The 15,599-nt window shown below is 38.2% G+C and overlaps 1 protein-coding gene across 1 annotated transcript in view; it reads left to right on the plus strand.

Moving 5' to 3' along the window:
- The window catches only part of Slc25a12 (solute carrier family 25 member 12), a 98,085-nt gene extending 95,789 nt beyond the window's left edge, over positions 1-2,296 (plus strand). Inside the window, exon 18 of the mRNA XM_048345249.1 lies at positions 1,590-2,296. Coding sequence (XP_048201206.1) covers positions 1,590-1,791 — 202 coding nt within the window. The 3' untranslated portion in view covers positions 1,792-2,296. The remainder of the gene's footprint in view (positions 1-1,589) is intronic.
- The last annotated feature ends 13,303 nt before the right edge of the window (positions 2,297-15,599 follow it).

Consider the following 15,599-nt stretch of genomic DNA (forward strand, 5'->3'; position numbering starts at 1 on the left):
GGCCATATTCCCAGCCACCACCATCATTTCTTATTAGAGAGATATAGATATTAATTAATAGAGTTAATTTATTTCTTAAATTTTTTTTTGACAGTCCTGGGGCTTCAACTCAGGGCCTAGGCACTGTCCCTGAACTTCTTTTGCTCAAGGCTAGTGCTCCACCACTTGAGCCACAACACCACTTCTGGCTTTTTCTGTTTATGTGGTACTAAGAAATCAAACCCAGGGCTTTATGTATGCTAGGCAAGCATTCTACAACTAAGCCACTTCACAGTCCTAGAGGTAATTTTTTAATTGCTACCTTGTCCCCAAACAAAACAAAATGAAACCCAATAGGTTCAAAGAGAGGTTATGGCCCTGAATATAATCATTGGTAGGGTATAGACCAACAATTGGGCTGCTTGAAACATCTTGAAACAGAAGCTCACTAGGAGTAGAGGAATTACTTGTTGAATTTGCTGGGTAGGGAAGTTGTACCCAAAGCAACAATTATCAGCTTTACAGAAAACCTTTTCTAAATCTTCATATCATAGACTTGTGAACTCTTCACTTACTGGAAGGGTACCATGGGAAATAGTTGTTGAATCAATAAGTGGAAGGACTGGTAGAAAAAAAAAACGAGACAGCTGGAGTGTGGTCAGAGGCCATCCTGGGTGAAAATACAAAAACCTATCTGAAAAATAAATGAAAGCAAAGTGATCTGGGAGGATGGCTGAAGTGGTAGTGTACTTGTCTAGCAAGTACAAAGCCCTGAATTCAGTTCCCAGTACTACCACCTCCCTGACTCACCCCTAAACAAGAACAGCATTCTTACTATTACGTTGTACAAATATAAGACAGGGTTTTCTGTGCTTTCACATCCCATAAAAGTAAAACTGAAGAGTATTTCTCTTTGATTTTTGTGCTAATTTTTATAAGTCTAATATTTAGAAATTTAACTTTTTAATTATGTCAAAATAAAAATGCATACTTTTGCTAGGCACCAGTGGCTCATGATGTAATCCTACTTAAAAAAGAAGCTGAGATCTGAGCATCATTTTTTGAGGCCAACCTGGGCAGGAAAGTCCCTCAGACTCTTATTTCCAGTTAACCACCAAAAAGCCAGAAGTAGAGCTGTGAATCAAGTGATAGAACACTACCCTTGAGCAAAAGAACTCAAGGACAGCACCCAGGCCCTGAGTTCAAGCCCTGGGACCAACACACACACACACACACACACACACACACACAAATGTATACTATTATCATTAATTCTGTCTATACTTACTGTAGAACATTTGGAATATATAAAAGTAGAAAAGAAAAACAAAATCCATGGCCACATTTTCCAAAGAATATTTCTGAGTGTATTTTTTTCTATGTATCTATTTATATATGTATATGTTCATTGCAATTGATTTTCATTTAAATCAAATATTTGAATGTGGTGCTAGAGAGTGGCTATCTACCATAACTAGTGCAGCCTAGAGGACATGGAAGTGGTTGAGACAGTCTTCTTTATGGCACAGGGATCATAGTAAAAATGTTCAGTTGTAAGCTGTTGTTGTCAGTCTCAATCACACTAACCATTGTCTTTTTTCTGTCAACAGTAAACCCTCTGGCTCAGAACCAACACCCAAGTCCCGCATCGCAGATCTTCCTCCTGCCAATCCTGATCACATTGGAGGATACAGACTTGCCACTGCCACTTTTGCTGGCATTGAAAACAAGTTTGGCCTTTATCTTCCCAAATTTAAGTCACCTAGTGTTGCCGTGGTTCAGTCAAAGGCAGCAGCGGCAGCAGCTCAGTGATGAGACAACAGTTGAGAGTAGCCAAATGGCACCCTGAAGAAAGAGGCCTAGGCGAGCAGAACAGCCCTGTAATGTATCCAGTCAGCTGCATGGTGCTGACTGAGCTGGGGAGCCCAACTATTCTTTCTATATGACATATACATATGTTTGTTTATAAAATAATCATTTGCCCAGGGGGAAAAAAATCACAAGGCAGTTTCAAGCTTTAGTCTTATGTGTTGAAATGTTTTCTAAGCCTGGCATGAAGTAGTGTTCTAGACTCTGCTTTGCACAGCTTGTACTTACAGTGACTGTACATATTGTACATCTTTGTACAGAGACATCTTGGCACCTCATCCCAACAAATCACATTTATAGAAATGTAACGCAGTTCTGAGTGGCTTGAAATGTACAGAATGTTTTGAAAGTGTTTTATTAAGAATCGTGAGAATAAATGTATTAAAATTAAATTCATTCTCTCATTGGTGACTTGTGGAAATAAAGCATCAATATTGGATGTATTTAATTCCTAAGTTTGTTTTCTGTTTTTGAAGAAGAAGGTATTTGCTGGTAATAGGCATAAGAAGATCTAATGCGGACACCACTGAATCAGTGATACTCGGTGAAGGGGCACGATGTGGATGCTGGAGCCCCGGGCTAAGGACTTTGCGTGTGCTGTTGTGTTTCCATTTCCATTCAGTTTTCCTGACCTCTTGTTAAAAGAAATTTGGAGACAGCTCCTCTCCTGTCAGTGAGCCATGGAAACCTGGCTGTCTCCAGCATTATTTGCTTAGTTTTGCTGTTCTCCAACACACCAAGGCAAAGGCCAAACTTTTGAAAGAATAAAGGATATTTTGGCAGTTTCCCTTCATATGGTATGATTCCATTAAGAAAATAAAAGCACACTAAAATGTATGCATTTAGTTGGATTTTTCTTCACAAATGCTAGTCCACCACTGATTCCAAGTCCCTCCCACCTTTATAGGAGATAGTTTGGTTTGGAAAGGGCTTAGGTAGAGTGAGAAGACAGAGAAGAAAAGCTCTTAACTAGTGATTTAGTAGGTCCAAGGGCTTTACTTACGAGTCCAAATGAAAACTACTTATTCTAAAAGTCACTCATCAAGGGTATGATTACTAATTTTGATCTAACCATGAATCTTGACAGCCACAGATATAAGTGTTTTTCAGTGTGTAGCATCAGAAATTATTTACTTTAGTGAAGTGCTCGGAGAAGACACTGCTACTGCCAGTGAGCTGGGGTATAGAATATATGCAAATGTTTTCAAGGGGTACGATTGGACAAGGCCCAAGTCACTTAGTATCCTACCTAGCTCTCCACAGACGATGGCTGACAGCCCATGATTGCAACTGGAAGAGCTCTCAAGGCCCTCCAGGAGCAAATGAATTTTGAAAGCAAGTTATTTCCAAAAACTAGATCCATCTTATTAGAATGAAACAAATAGCACAGTTGTTTTTGCTATAGTATTTGTTAAATATATAAACTAGATCATGTATGTAATTACATATATGTGTGTTTAGTGTAAGACTTGAAAGTACTTCCTTTACCCTTCCTGCCCCTCCCTTCTCCCCCACCCCTCAGCTTAATGAAGTGATTTCCATTTTAAAAGCCAGGATTATACTATTTATGTATGAATCTGTATAATTCTGTTTACTTGCTTTTACTTACTTAGTATGTCTCTGAGTTCTCCATGTACATTCATAAAAATGTCTCTTATTTTTTAATACCTGCATAGTATTTCATCACATGAACTATGAACCTTTTTTGTAAATATTTCCTTAGTGACATTAATTACTCTTCTCATGACTACAAACAATTTTGTAGTGAATAGAAAACATTTTTACATGCATATTAAGTGCCTGTCCTAGTATCTCATAAGGATAGAATAGCAGGATTGGAACATTCACAAGATAAATGTGATTTATATTTTTCATACATATTGCCACATTGTTCTCCAAAAGGGTCTTGTTATTTTATGGTCCTACAGGCTACTTATTAGAATGACTATGTCTTCAAAAATTATGACAAGTGATCACTGTTGTTTTAACCGGCATTTTTCTTATTACTGGTAGAATTGAATGCTTTTTTTTTTTAAATGCTTTTTTATATTTACTGGTCATTTGTGTATTTTCTTGTCAAATGTATTGTAAATATGTAAAACATTCATGCATGCATTCATCCATATACACAGAAACACATGGGTTGTTGTTTTTATCTTTGTTTGTTTGTTTTGCCAGTTATGGGCCTTGGAGTTAGGGCCTGAGCACTGTCCCTGGGCTTCTTTTTGCTCAAAGCTAGCACTCTGCCACTTGAGCCATAGCACCACTTCTGGCCATTTTCTATGTATGTGGTGCTGAGGAATTGAACCCAGGGCTTCATGTATATGAGGCAAGCACTCTTGCCACTAGGCCATATTCCCAGCCCCAGAAACACATGTTTTAAATGGTCATAAAAGAGCACCCATCTGATCACCAGGTCAAGAGCTAGCACAGCCCACTGTTCACTTTAACATCGTCCCCTCTCCATTTCTTTTTCTTTCTTTTTTTGGTCGGTTGTAGGGCTTGAACTCAAGAGTTGGGCGCTGTCCTTGAGCTTTTTTTCTGCTCAAAGCTAGTGCTTTACCACTTGATCCACAGTACCACTTCTGGCTTCTTCTAAGTAGCTTATTGGAGAAGTGTCTCATGAACTTTTCTGCCTGGGTTGGTTTCTAACTGCAATCCTCAGATCTCAGCCTCCTGAGTAGTTAGGATTTCAGGTATAAGCCACTGATGTCCAGCTTTTTCTTTTTTCATAATTCTACTACCCTTCTATACATCCCTAAATCCCTAGGTACTATATTTAATTCTTTTAAAAAAAAAGATAACATCTCAGTATAAAACCCAAGCTGTCCTCAAACAATTTTCCTGTTTCAACTACCCGAGTGTTGGCTTACAGGTATATATCACTATGTCTTCTCGGATTTTAAATTTGTATGAATCAAGTTATACTACACATTGAAGACTTGTTTTGCTAAACATTATGTTTATAAGACCCAGTCAGTCATTATGTGAAGCAGTAGTTTGTTTATTCCATACTATGGGCTTATTACAGTTTTATTTTCATTTTATAATTGAAGGACATTTTTAAACTAGTTTTGAGATATTAGGACAGAGTTGCTATGAATATGGTAACTATAAATTATAAAATGTGTATCTTTGGTTATGTACATAAGTGTGGAACCACAGAGTCAAAGGGCTTGTTACATTGAACTACCAAATCAAACTGTTTACAGATATTCTGATATAATTTATATTTCCACCAGGAAAATACTTTTTTACCAAAAAACTATGAGAGCACAATTGATAACTAACATGTTACATATCTTTATTAATTGGATATCATCTTTGGTGAAGGAAATATATGGTAAAGTCTTTTCCCTAGTCAGTATACAAGAGGGATCCTTCTATGTTCTGGATACTACTTTATGGTTATTAGTTTTGTGCATTCTTTTTCTATTTTGTGGCTTGTCTTTTCATAATGTTTTTGATATAATAGCATTTTAATTTTCAAGTATATGTTTTTTCCTTATGGTTAACCTATTTCGTTTTTTGAAAAATTCTCTCTAGGTAAAAAAATGTAGTTAGTAACTTTCTTGGCAACTGCCTTGTAGTTTTTCCACTCACATTTAGGCCTCATCTGGGTTGTAACTCTCTCTGGCCCACAGTATGAGGCGGATTACATTGCTTAATATCATTTTTTTCCAAGCCTTTCTGTTTCCTTATGAATGGTACAGTACCACTCCTTATGATAGAAGAATAGAATTCCATTGTGTATATATACCATATTTTCTTGTCCACCAAGGGGCATCTGAGTTGGTTCCATATCTTGGCTACAGTAAACAATACAGCAGTGAGCATGGTTGTGCTGGTAGATTTAATGTGGCCTTGTTTGTGGTCTATTGGATAAATGCCCAGGAGTAGAATTGCTGGGTCATAGGGAAGCTCTATGTTTAGTCTTTTTTATTTTTTGGTCAGTCATGGGGCTTGAACTCAGGACTTGGGTGCTGTCCCTGAGCTCTTTTGCTCAAGGCTAGTGCTCTACCACTTAAAGCTACAGTGCCAATTCTGGTTTTTGTTGTTGTTGTTTGTTTTTGTTGTTGTTTGGATCAGTTGTGGGGCTTGAACTCTTGAACTCTGGGCCTGGACGCTGTCCCAGAGCACTTCAGCTAAGGCTAGCACTCTACTACTTGAGCCATAGCACCACATCCAATTTTCTGAGTGGTTTATTGGCGATGAGTCTCATATGATTTTTATGCCCAGGCGGGGCCAGCTTTGAACTGTGATCCTCAGATCTTAGCCTCCTGAGTAGCTAGGATTACCGGTGTGAGCCACTGTGCCCCATACCACTTCTGGTTTTTGAGTGGTTAATTGGAGATGAGTCTTATAGAGACTTTTCTGCCCAGGCTGGTTTAGAATTGCAGTCCTCAGAACTCAGCCTCCTGAGTAGCTAGGATTACAATGCCTGTTAAGGCATTTTAGAAACCTCCATACTGCTTTCCAGAGTGGTTGAACAAGTTTATATTCCAACCAACAGTGTGGTAGAGTTCCCTTTTGGCCATATCCATGCCAGCATCTGTAATTGTTAATTTTCTTGATAGTGGCCATTCTAACTGGGGTGAGGTAGACTCTCAATCTGGACAATCTCCCAGTCACGGCCTTGAATTCAGGGTCTGGGTTCTGTCTTTGAGCTTTTGTGCTCAAGGCTAATGCTCTACCAGTTGAGCCACAGCTCCCTACTGACTTTTTGGTGGTTAATTGGAGATAAGAGTCTCTCAGGTTTGTCTGCCAGTGCTAGTTTGAACTGTGATCCTCAGATCTCACTGCTGAGTAGCTAGGATTATGGGTATGAGCCACCAGCACCCAGCTTTTGTCTTTATCTGAGTGTCCTAATTTCTCTACTTTATCTTTTTTTTGTTTTTTTTTGTTTTTTTTTTGGCCAGTCCTGGGCCTTGGACTCAGGGCCTGAGCACTGTCCCTGGCTTCTTCCCGCTCAAGGCTAGCACTCTGCCACTTGAGCCACAGCGCCGCTTCTGGCCGTTTTCTGTATATGTGGTGCTGGGGAATTGAACCTAGGGCCTCGTGTATCCGAGGCAGGCACTCTTGCCACTAGGCTATATCCCCAGCCCCTCTACTTTATCTTTAATCCTTGGTTTTCTATTTTCCATTTGCTCCTTGGCATTAGATTGTCAACTGAATTTTTATCTGAATTATTGAGCTCTTTGTTTTCAGAATTTGTTTTTTTTTTTTTTTTTTTTTTGTCAAGCATTTCTGTATCTTTATTGAACTTGTTTCATATCCTGCATTGGCTTTCTTATTTCATTCGAGTTTATTTAGCTGTTTATCTGTACCCTCTGACTTCATTCAAGTGTTACATACATGCTTTCTCTAAATGTGTAGAGTTAGTTTTCTATCACTTGAGCTACAGCTTCACTTCAGGCTTTCTTTTTTTTTTTTTTTTTTGCCAGTCCTGGGCCTTGGACTCAGGGCCTGAGCACCATCCCTGGCTTCTTCCCACTCAAGGCTAGCACTCTGCCACCTGAGCCACAGCGCCCCTTCTGGCCGTTTTCCATATATGTGGTGCTGGGAAATCGAACTGAGAGCTTCGTGTGTAGGAGGCAAGCACTCTTGCCACTAGGCCATATTCCCAGCCCCCCCCCCCCCCCCCGCTTTTTTTAAATAGTTTTTTTTTGGAGAAAAGAGCTTCACAGACTTTACTGCCTGGGCTGGCTTCCAACTGTGATCCTCTGATCTCAGCCTCCTAAAATTGCTAAGATTACAGGTGTGAGCCTATAATAGGTGGCACATGCCTATTGTTGATTATATTTAATATTTTTTCAGTTCAGTTTCATACCCTTCATTATCATTGAGGACATTTATCATGGAAGTGTTAACTTTGGTAGGAAATGTGTTGCCTTATTTTTTCATATTTCTTGTGTTTCTGCATTGGCATTTGCATATCTGAAGCCACGTTTTTGGTTAGAGGCTTTCATCTTCTGTGTCGTTTCAGTATACACAAGATTGTGTAGTAGGTGGGAAGTGGAATATTTTCTCACCATTGGGTTGAGGATATGGCTCAGTCACCATACATCAACATGAGCAGATCGCTAGGTCCACCCCTTAAGGAGATTAGCTACAGAAGCCATCATTGTTGATGGGCATACCCACTGGGAGAATATATTATTCCCTGATTAGAAACAATCATCTCCACCACTCTACTATCTTCAGAGGAATAAAGGGATTAAGGTAATAGTTCATAAAATAGGTAGACATTAATTAGCAAGGTTTAATAGTATCAGAAAGAAGACAAACAGTAAAAGATATATGGTGTCATAAGAATGGAAGTGGAGGCAGCTAAAGTTAATAGAGAAGAATAATTAGTAAAGACAAAAGATCAGCTAGAGGAGTAGTGAGAAAGGAGAGAAAGAAAAAAATGACCATGCAATGTACTTGTTAGATATAAAGACAGCAAAGAAGAACTGCTCTAGATAGAGTAGAAAAATAGGAATGGGAAGGAGAAGATACAGTTTTTTTTTTTTTTAAAAACAAACACCTGAGTTATTAAAAAGGTGGGTATTAAAGAGAAAAAAAAAGAGAAGATGGGTATTGTAGCTCAAACATAATGGCTGCAAACAAAAGAGGGGGGGAACAGAACAAAAGAAGAGCATGAAAGAAACATTCAAAACAAAGTAAAAGATAAAAATAGTAAATGTTTCCTTTGTTCTCTAAAACTGATTTTTTTTTCTTAAACTTCCGAACTGGTTAGGCCAGCATGGACTGTCTAATGCGGAGATTTCGTTCATTAAGGCAATGGCTGCTCATAATTCTGAGTTGAAGTCCCAGGACCAGCAATAGACTGAAAGTTCTAATTGCAAATTCCTATGCTGATTCCTGGGCCAGGCTCCTAATCTCCCAAATACCACACACTCAACTTGACCTGTGGCATCTTTCCTGTCTCCCTGACCCTCACCAACACAGGCTGTTCTCTAGACTTGTGTAGTTCGGCTCCCATATTAGAGACTGCAGTTGTTTTCTGGGTTTACTGACTGTACTAGGTCACTCTGTTTAGGACTGAAGCTGCTGTACCTAGTGGTAGATCTGTGCTGTTCCTTAAGTCATTGAACTTAGAGATTGTTTCCTCAGCTATACCAAATATGGCAATGAGCCTGTCAATGACATCATTCAGTTTTCAATAGTATTTATATCTAAGCATTTTTATTCTTAGAATTCCCATCTCTGATTATACTACATCTGATCCTCGTTTCAGCCTCCTGAGTACCTAGAATTACAGGTATGCACCACTGGTGCCTGGCTCTTCATTTTTAGTACCTAGGTGCTGGTGGCTCACATGTATAATCCTAGTTACTTAGAGGCTGAGATACAAGGATCATAGTTTGAAGCTGTCTTGAGACAGCAAAGCGTGTGAGACTTATCGCCAATTAACCACAAGAAAAAGCCAGAAGTGGAGGTGTGGTTCAAGTGGTAGAGGGCTAGCTAGCCTTGAGTTAAAGGAGTATGCCCAGTCCTGAGTTCAAGCCCTAACACTGGCAAACAGCGAGAACAAGAAAACCCCCACAAATGTTTTGGTAATTTATTTTAGTTGTCATATTTTTGTATAATGCCTCTTTTATGAATGTTATCAAAGCCTGTGATATAAGCAGTAGATCATTGCCAATTGAAGATATTTAGATTCTTCTTTTTCTTTTTTAGGTCTGAGACCTCAAACTCAGTACCTGATGCTGTTGCTCACAGAGTAGTGCTCTACCAATTGAGCTATGCCTCCAACTCTGCCACTATTTAGATTCTTGGTATAGGTGCGTGTGTGTGTGTGCGTGTGTTTGTGTGCATGTGTATATGTAAGCGAGAGAATGTGTGTACACATGGCTGCACATACCTGCCAATCAAGGCTTGGACACTGTCCCTGAGCTTTTTTGCTCACTGCTTGAGCCATAGCTCCACTTCCAGCTTTTTGGTGATTAAGTGGAAATAAGAGTCTTAGGGACTTTCCTAGTTGGGCTGGCTTTTGAACTGTTGTTCTAGGATCTCAGCCTCCTGAGTAGCTGGGATTACACCGCACTTGGTATAGCCTTGTTTCCCAAGCATTAACAGTTATCTGGGGACATTGCTCTGTCTCTTCAGTGTCAGGGACATTTGCCATTTATAGACTGGACATAGGCACTCTTTGGACTACCACTTAGCTTATAGCTGGGGACTCAGGCATACTTAGCTATTCTGAATCAGCTCCTGCACACACCCCAGGCCTGTCTACTCTTTGTATCTATGACTCTAACTTATTCTTCCCTTTATGCTTTGTCTGTTTTGAATTGTGATTTCATTTTGTTATCCTATCTGCTATTTTTCTGACATTTCTTCAGATTTCTATTGAATTGCAGCGCTCTCATTTTTGAAACCTGCCGCAGGTCTTCCTTTCCCTGCTCTGGTGCTTCATGGCGTATGGAGTGGAGAGATGTAGGTGCTTCTGTTCTGTGTGCCATCTTGATTCAATCTCATTAATATTACATAAAGCAATCCTCAAAACTCTTGTAATTTTTGTGCCAATTTTCTTTAAAAGAGGTAGTGTTGAAATAGTTTCTGGGATGCTATTAAAGTTACAAACGTAACTATTCACAGAAACGACTAATTCACAGAGCTTTCTCTATGCTTCCTAACGTGAGATTTGTGATGAATTTGTCAATGCTAAAAACTATTTTCCAGGTGTCATGAAACAGAATTTGGTGAAACCCAATTTTATTTGTATTGAATATAGACAAGGGACAAAATAAATAAAGAAGTGATAATCCAATGACTTTAAGAGAAAAAGGAGGCCCAGCACTGCCTTAACTGCTTCATTTTAAGACCTTTTACACCACCGCCTCTGCCTTCCAACAATTGTTCCCTTTCCCATAGGTCAAAATGTCTGTAAGGTCAAAAGGATTTGCCCACTTGGTGCCCATTTTGGACCATGTTCAAAGTACTTTGGAACCTGAATTTCCTGCCTTAACAGACTGACTTAGGAGTTAACCCTTTCTCCCAGGGCTACTTTTCCCCAAACAACCAGTCAGGAGAGGGTAGCTTTTTACAAGGAAGGGAATAAAACTTGGGTGTATAGATTTTAAAACCTTCAGATGTTTCTGTGAATCCTGCCATAGCACACAGTACTGAGAGAACTACACATGGATTGAATTTCCACTGGCATGGGATTCTGAGAAGTCTGAGAATTCTGCAAACCAAAGGTGGACTGCATGTTGTCATGAACACAATGTCTCTTAATTTTTATTTGTAACACTGAAATGCTTACTGTCTCAGAATCCAGGAAGGAGAAAGTCATTTCTTAGTTGGCTTAGGCAATATGCCTGCTAAGATAGAGTCCAGAGGGAGTTCTGCTCATTTGTAGGTAAGTCACTCAACTGCCATCTTCAACCAGTGGAAACTTCTAATCTTTTGCAATTCTTCCAGGAGTTTGAGCTGACCAGAAGAGCAGTAGAAAGTTCCAGAACAACATTTCTGTAAGCCAGAAGACTGACAGTAATTCTAGTCTTACAGAGATACTCATCTTTTAAACATGTGTAGTTATAGGTAGGTTTATGTGAGTAAAAAATACATAATTAGCCAGGCATTGTGACATGTCTCTGTAATCCCAGATACTGAGGATGCTGGGGCAGGAGTGAATTTGAGGCCAGCCTAGGCAATACTGTGAGATCCCTATTTCACAAAGTACAAACACCAAAAGAACAAAACCAACAAAACTGAATTTTTGCTTGACTGAGATCATAAAGTCAGTTATTAAAGAAAGTAAAGTAACTGAGAACATGGCTCTAAAATTAAGACTGCCTGTGTTAGTGCTTAACTGTTAGTCACTTAAGGTTCCTGAGCCCAGTGATATGCTAGACCTGGCTTGCACCACTTTGACAGCCCATTATATGTATATCCTCCTAGTTCCCTGCTCAAGGACATCACGCTCAGTTTACAATGGACATAAGAGTATTTATGCCGTGGGAACTATCTAAAAATCAGGCTCAAAGAAATTGGTTCAAATAAATTTCTTTTGTAAACTAGTAACCAAAATAGTTCCCAAATCATAAAGGAGTTAGAATAAAGGAGACTATATATGTACATAACCCCTTAGCAGTGCTCAATAACTACTAGCGATATTGTTACTAAATGATCAGCAGGTATTTGGACCAGTTCTTTACAGAGCAGAACAAATAACTTTGGAAAATAAGTCATACAGTTCCATTAAGTAGAAATTGTTGGTGTAAAACCTTTGAGTAAAAACTCCTATTATTCCCCACCCTATACTGAAGCTTATATTCTACTTGCTTAGTGGTCTCTTCAAGTAGAGGAAGCAGAATACAAAGGCTATGATAAAGATGATGAAGGAAACTTAGAATTGGTCAACACTTGTGCAGTAGAGATCTCAGAATTTCTAAGAGCCTGCTTCTGACCGCTAGTAGCCAAGAAATAAGAGACTATAACTTCTAGAAGCTTCTGTAGATCAGTTAATTAACACCAGAAGGTTATTTCCTCACTGGTTGCGATGAGAACAATGGGCTACTACAATTTAGCATGCATTTCTACATATGTTGCAGTTTAATACTCATAACTTCCCTCAGAAGTGGTAAGTGGGGAAACTGGCTTAGAAGGGCAAAACATTTTCCCAAAGGCATGTCATGTTAACTTGAATTGCAACACACTTGAATTGGTCATGAATTCATGATCCTCTTGCCCCAGCTCCCCAAGTCCTGGGATTACACACATGTACTACCATGTCTGGCCTAGAACTTGGGTCTTTGAGCCCAATATTCTTTCTTGCGTATACCAAGCCACCCTTACAAATGAATTTTTGTTTCAAAGCATTTCCATTACTTTATTCAAGGAAAAAATATACTGAAAAATCCAGTACAAAAATTCACAAAAGAAAAAATTACTTGCTATCAGAGACTTACCAGTGGCATTCCTGATTTCCAGTCACAAGGTTAGGTCTCTGTATGTTCAGTGCAATGCAGGTGCGTTCTACGCCCCACACAATCACTGCCCCACAGCTTTCTGGACAAATCAAGTACATTAGGAGAGAGGTAGGATAATACATTATCAGAGACCTGAATAAGTGACCTCACAAAGTGAAATAGACCTTTCAGAAAGCTTACCTGAGTGCAAGCTGTTCCATCCTCTGACTGGAAACTGGTAATGGAATATTAAGAAGCCCAAACTGAGATTCCTGCTATGAAACTAACAACACAAAATACTGTAATTTTATAAAAGTTTGTAAAAGATTGTTGATTGGCTATGTTGAAACTATCTGTGGCTAGAAGCTATGTACTGAAAACTTAACTGATATTCATTCAAACTTTGAGAAGTTGAGGAACTGTGAACAAGGCAGGCAGAATAAGAATTTAAATACCAAATCCAACAAAAGATCTGAGAACACTGGCTTATTGTGAAAAGCATTACTATCCAGTGACTATTCAGTCTTGTGGATGATTTTCGTTAGGACTGGGATCTTTTTCTAAAATTGACTCTATAATGTTTCCTATATATGAAAAGGATTTTTAAAACTATAGCAGCAAGAAAATACTAACATTTGGGAGCAATAAGACTAAAGATTGCTTTTAAAATGTTCCTAATTACAATTCTCCACTTGAAATACTGAACATGGATATTCTTTTACCATTGCCTTTGGGACAACTTACTTTGTAATTTTTTTTCAATTTTGGAGAAGTTTATTTCCCAAAAACCTTAATATTACATTTACAAATAAATTATATGTACTCATGGCAAATAAAGCAAATATTATTTATATATATTTCCCTGTCTTGTCATTATTTACACACAATAACAATGTGTTTTTAGCTCTACCCAGAGACAACATTATGCAATGTGTTTTCAGTAAGAATCCATGTATTTTTTAAAATGTAATGAAAGCACCACTTAGAAGACACACAGCAATAATACAGTAGATTGTATAATATACAACAGAATATTAAAAATCTCAAAATATTATAAAGTTATAAAACCCTACCTTTTAAATTTTATTGTCAAGGTGATATGCAGAGGGATTACAGTTATACATACATAAGGTAGTGAGTACATTTTACTTTGTAATTCTTTAGTAAAAGAATTCAAGATATGCAAAGCCAGATTTCTAAGTAAATAATTTCCCAGCTCCTTACAACCTGTAAAAGTACCTAGTTGACAGTAAGATGATAGGAGTAAAAGCAAGAACTCTTTTTTGCTGTTACCTATCTTGGATTAAAATAGCAAAACAAAGAAAAACAATCAGAACCTCATGAAGTTCATCAAAAGAAGCAAACCTGCTGGCTTTCTAGTCTGGATAGTATGCCCAAGCATGAGGCATGCTACCTTGGATGCCCATTAGCAGAGCTAGAGCAGTAACTGGAGCTCCATTTTCATTCCCATCTAATTATGCAGCCTTTTTCTATTTAGGAAATTATTCCAATGCTAATGTTGAAATACTGGGGCTATGGAAAAGATGTTTAAAATTACTTAAGAAAAAATTATATTCATCACAGCAGATCTTCATTCAGGTCCTTCTTTGCTATGTGGTTCATAGTGGAGGCTACAGAATCTGACTAGTAGAGAACAGTTCTTCCTCTTAATCTTTAAACCATGCATTCCTTCACAATATTTCAGCCTTATTGCAAACTTATTCTATATAAAGAGAGTTTCCTACACTTTGTAAGGAATTGTTAACTTTAAAGAACAAAGCGCCTTAACAACTTATGTGGCTTAAATGATGGTAGAATTTATCTCAAAATTTTATTTCAGCTTTTATGTGCAAAACTAAGTATGTTTCCTCAGTACAAACAAGTATTAATCTCTCACTTCAGAGGATAATGAAGTAAATAACAAGAAATTACCCAGAAAGCTCTACTCAGAGAAAAATAGTAAAAACTGAGCAGGACGCTGGTGGCTCTCCACCTGTAAGTCCAGATACTTAGGAGGCAGAGATCTGACAATCTCGGTTTAAAGCCAGCCTGGGCAGGAAAGCCTGTGAGAACTATCTCCAATTAACTTCCAAAGAAAGTGGGGGACAGAAGCCAGAAGTGGAGTTGTGACTCAGAGGTAGAATGAATTTCTTGAAGGGGAAAACAAAAAGCTCAGAAACAGCACCCTGGCCCTGAATTCAAGCCCCACAGTTGAGGAAAAGAAAAAAAAAAGTTAAAACTGGCAACAAAGTACAATCTTTGTAAATGATATCTTTCAAAATTGTCTTTCATTCTAAAACTATAAAGAACTTTGATATACTTCTATACCACTTAATAGTGTCAGAAGATTCTATGTCATTTACCATGGTCTCAGTATTCTCTCTTCTGTTATTATATAGTAAACTTCAATGATAATTCCTCAAATTTTTGTGTTCCTAAAAAATGTATACTAAAGTTGAATGGGTATAGGTCTACACTAAGTTTTTTTTGGAGGGAGGGGTACTAGAAGGAGGTGAAATTATTCCTCAAAAACAAAATTCTTAGTTGACAAGTATTTTATAATTCCTCACCAGTTTTATTTTACAACAGAACACAGTAACTTGAGTCCAATGAGCATCTGACTTGCCATATCCCTTGATTTCCAACCTTAAACAATATTGTGCTTTAACAGGAATGTATTCCCTTTTTTTCTATTTAATTGTACAAACGGCAAAAATAAAGCAATTATTACAGCGAGCACCTGGATTTTCCTATAGGAAGAAAGTGTAATGTGCTGAACATAGAGTTTCTGACCAATAAACTTTGCTATGGTGAGGTAGCTTGAACTGT

This window comes from Perognathus longimembris, chromosome 4, assembly GCF_023159225.1.
Source record: "Perognathus longimembris pacificus isolate PPM17 chromosome 4, ASM2315922v1, whole genome shotgun sequence".
NCBI lineage: Eukaryota > Metazoa > Chordata > Mammalia > Rodentia > Heteromyidae > Perognathus > Perognathus longimembris.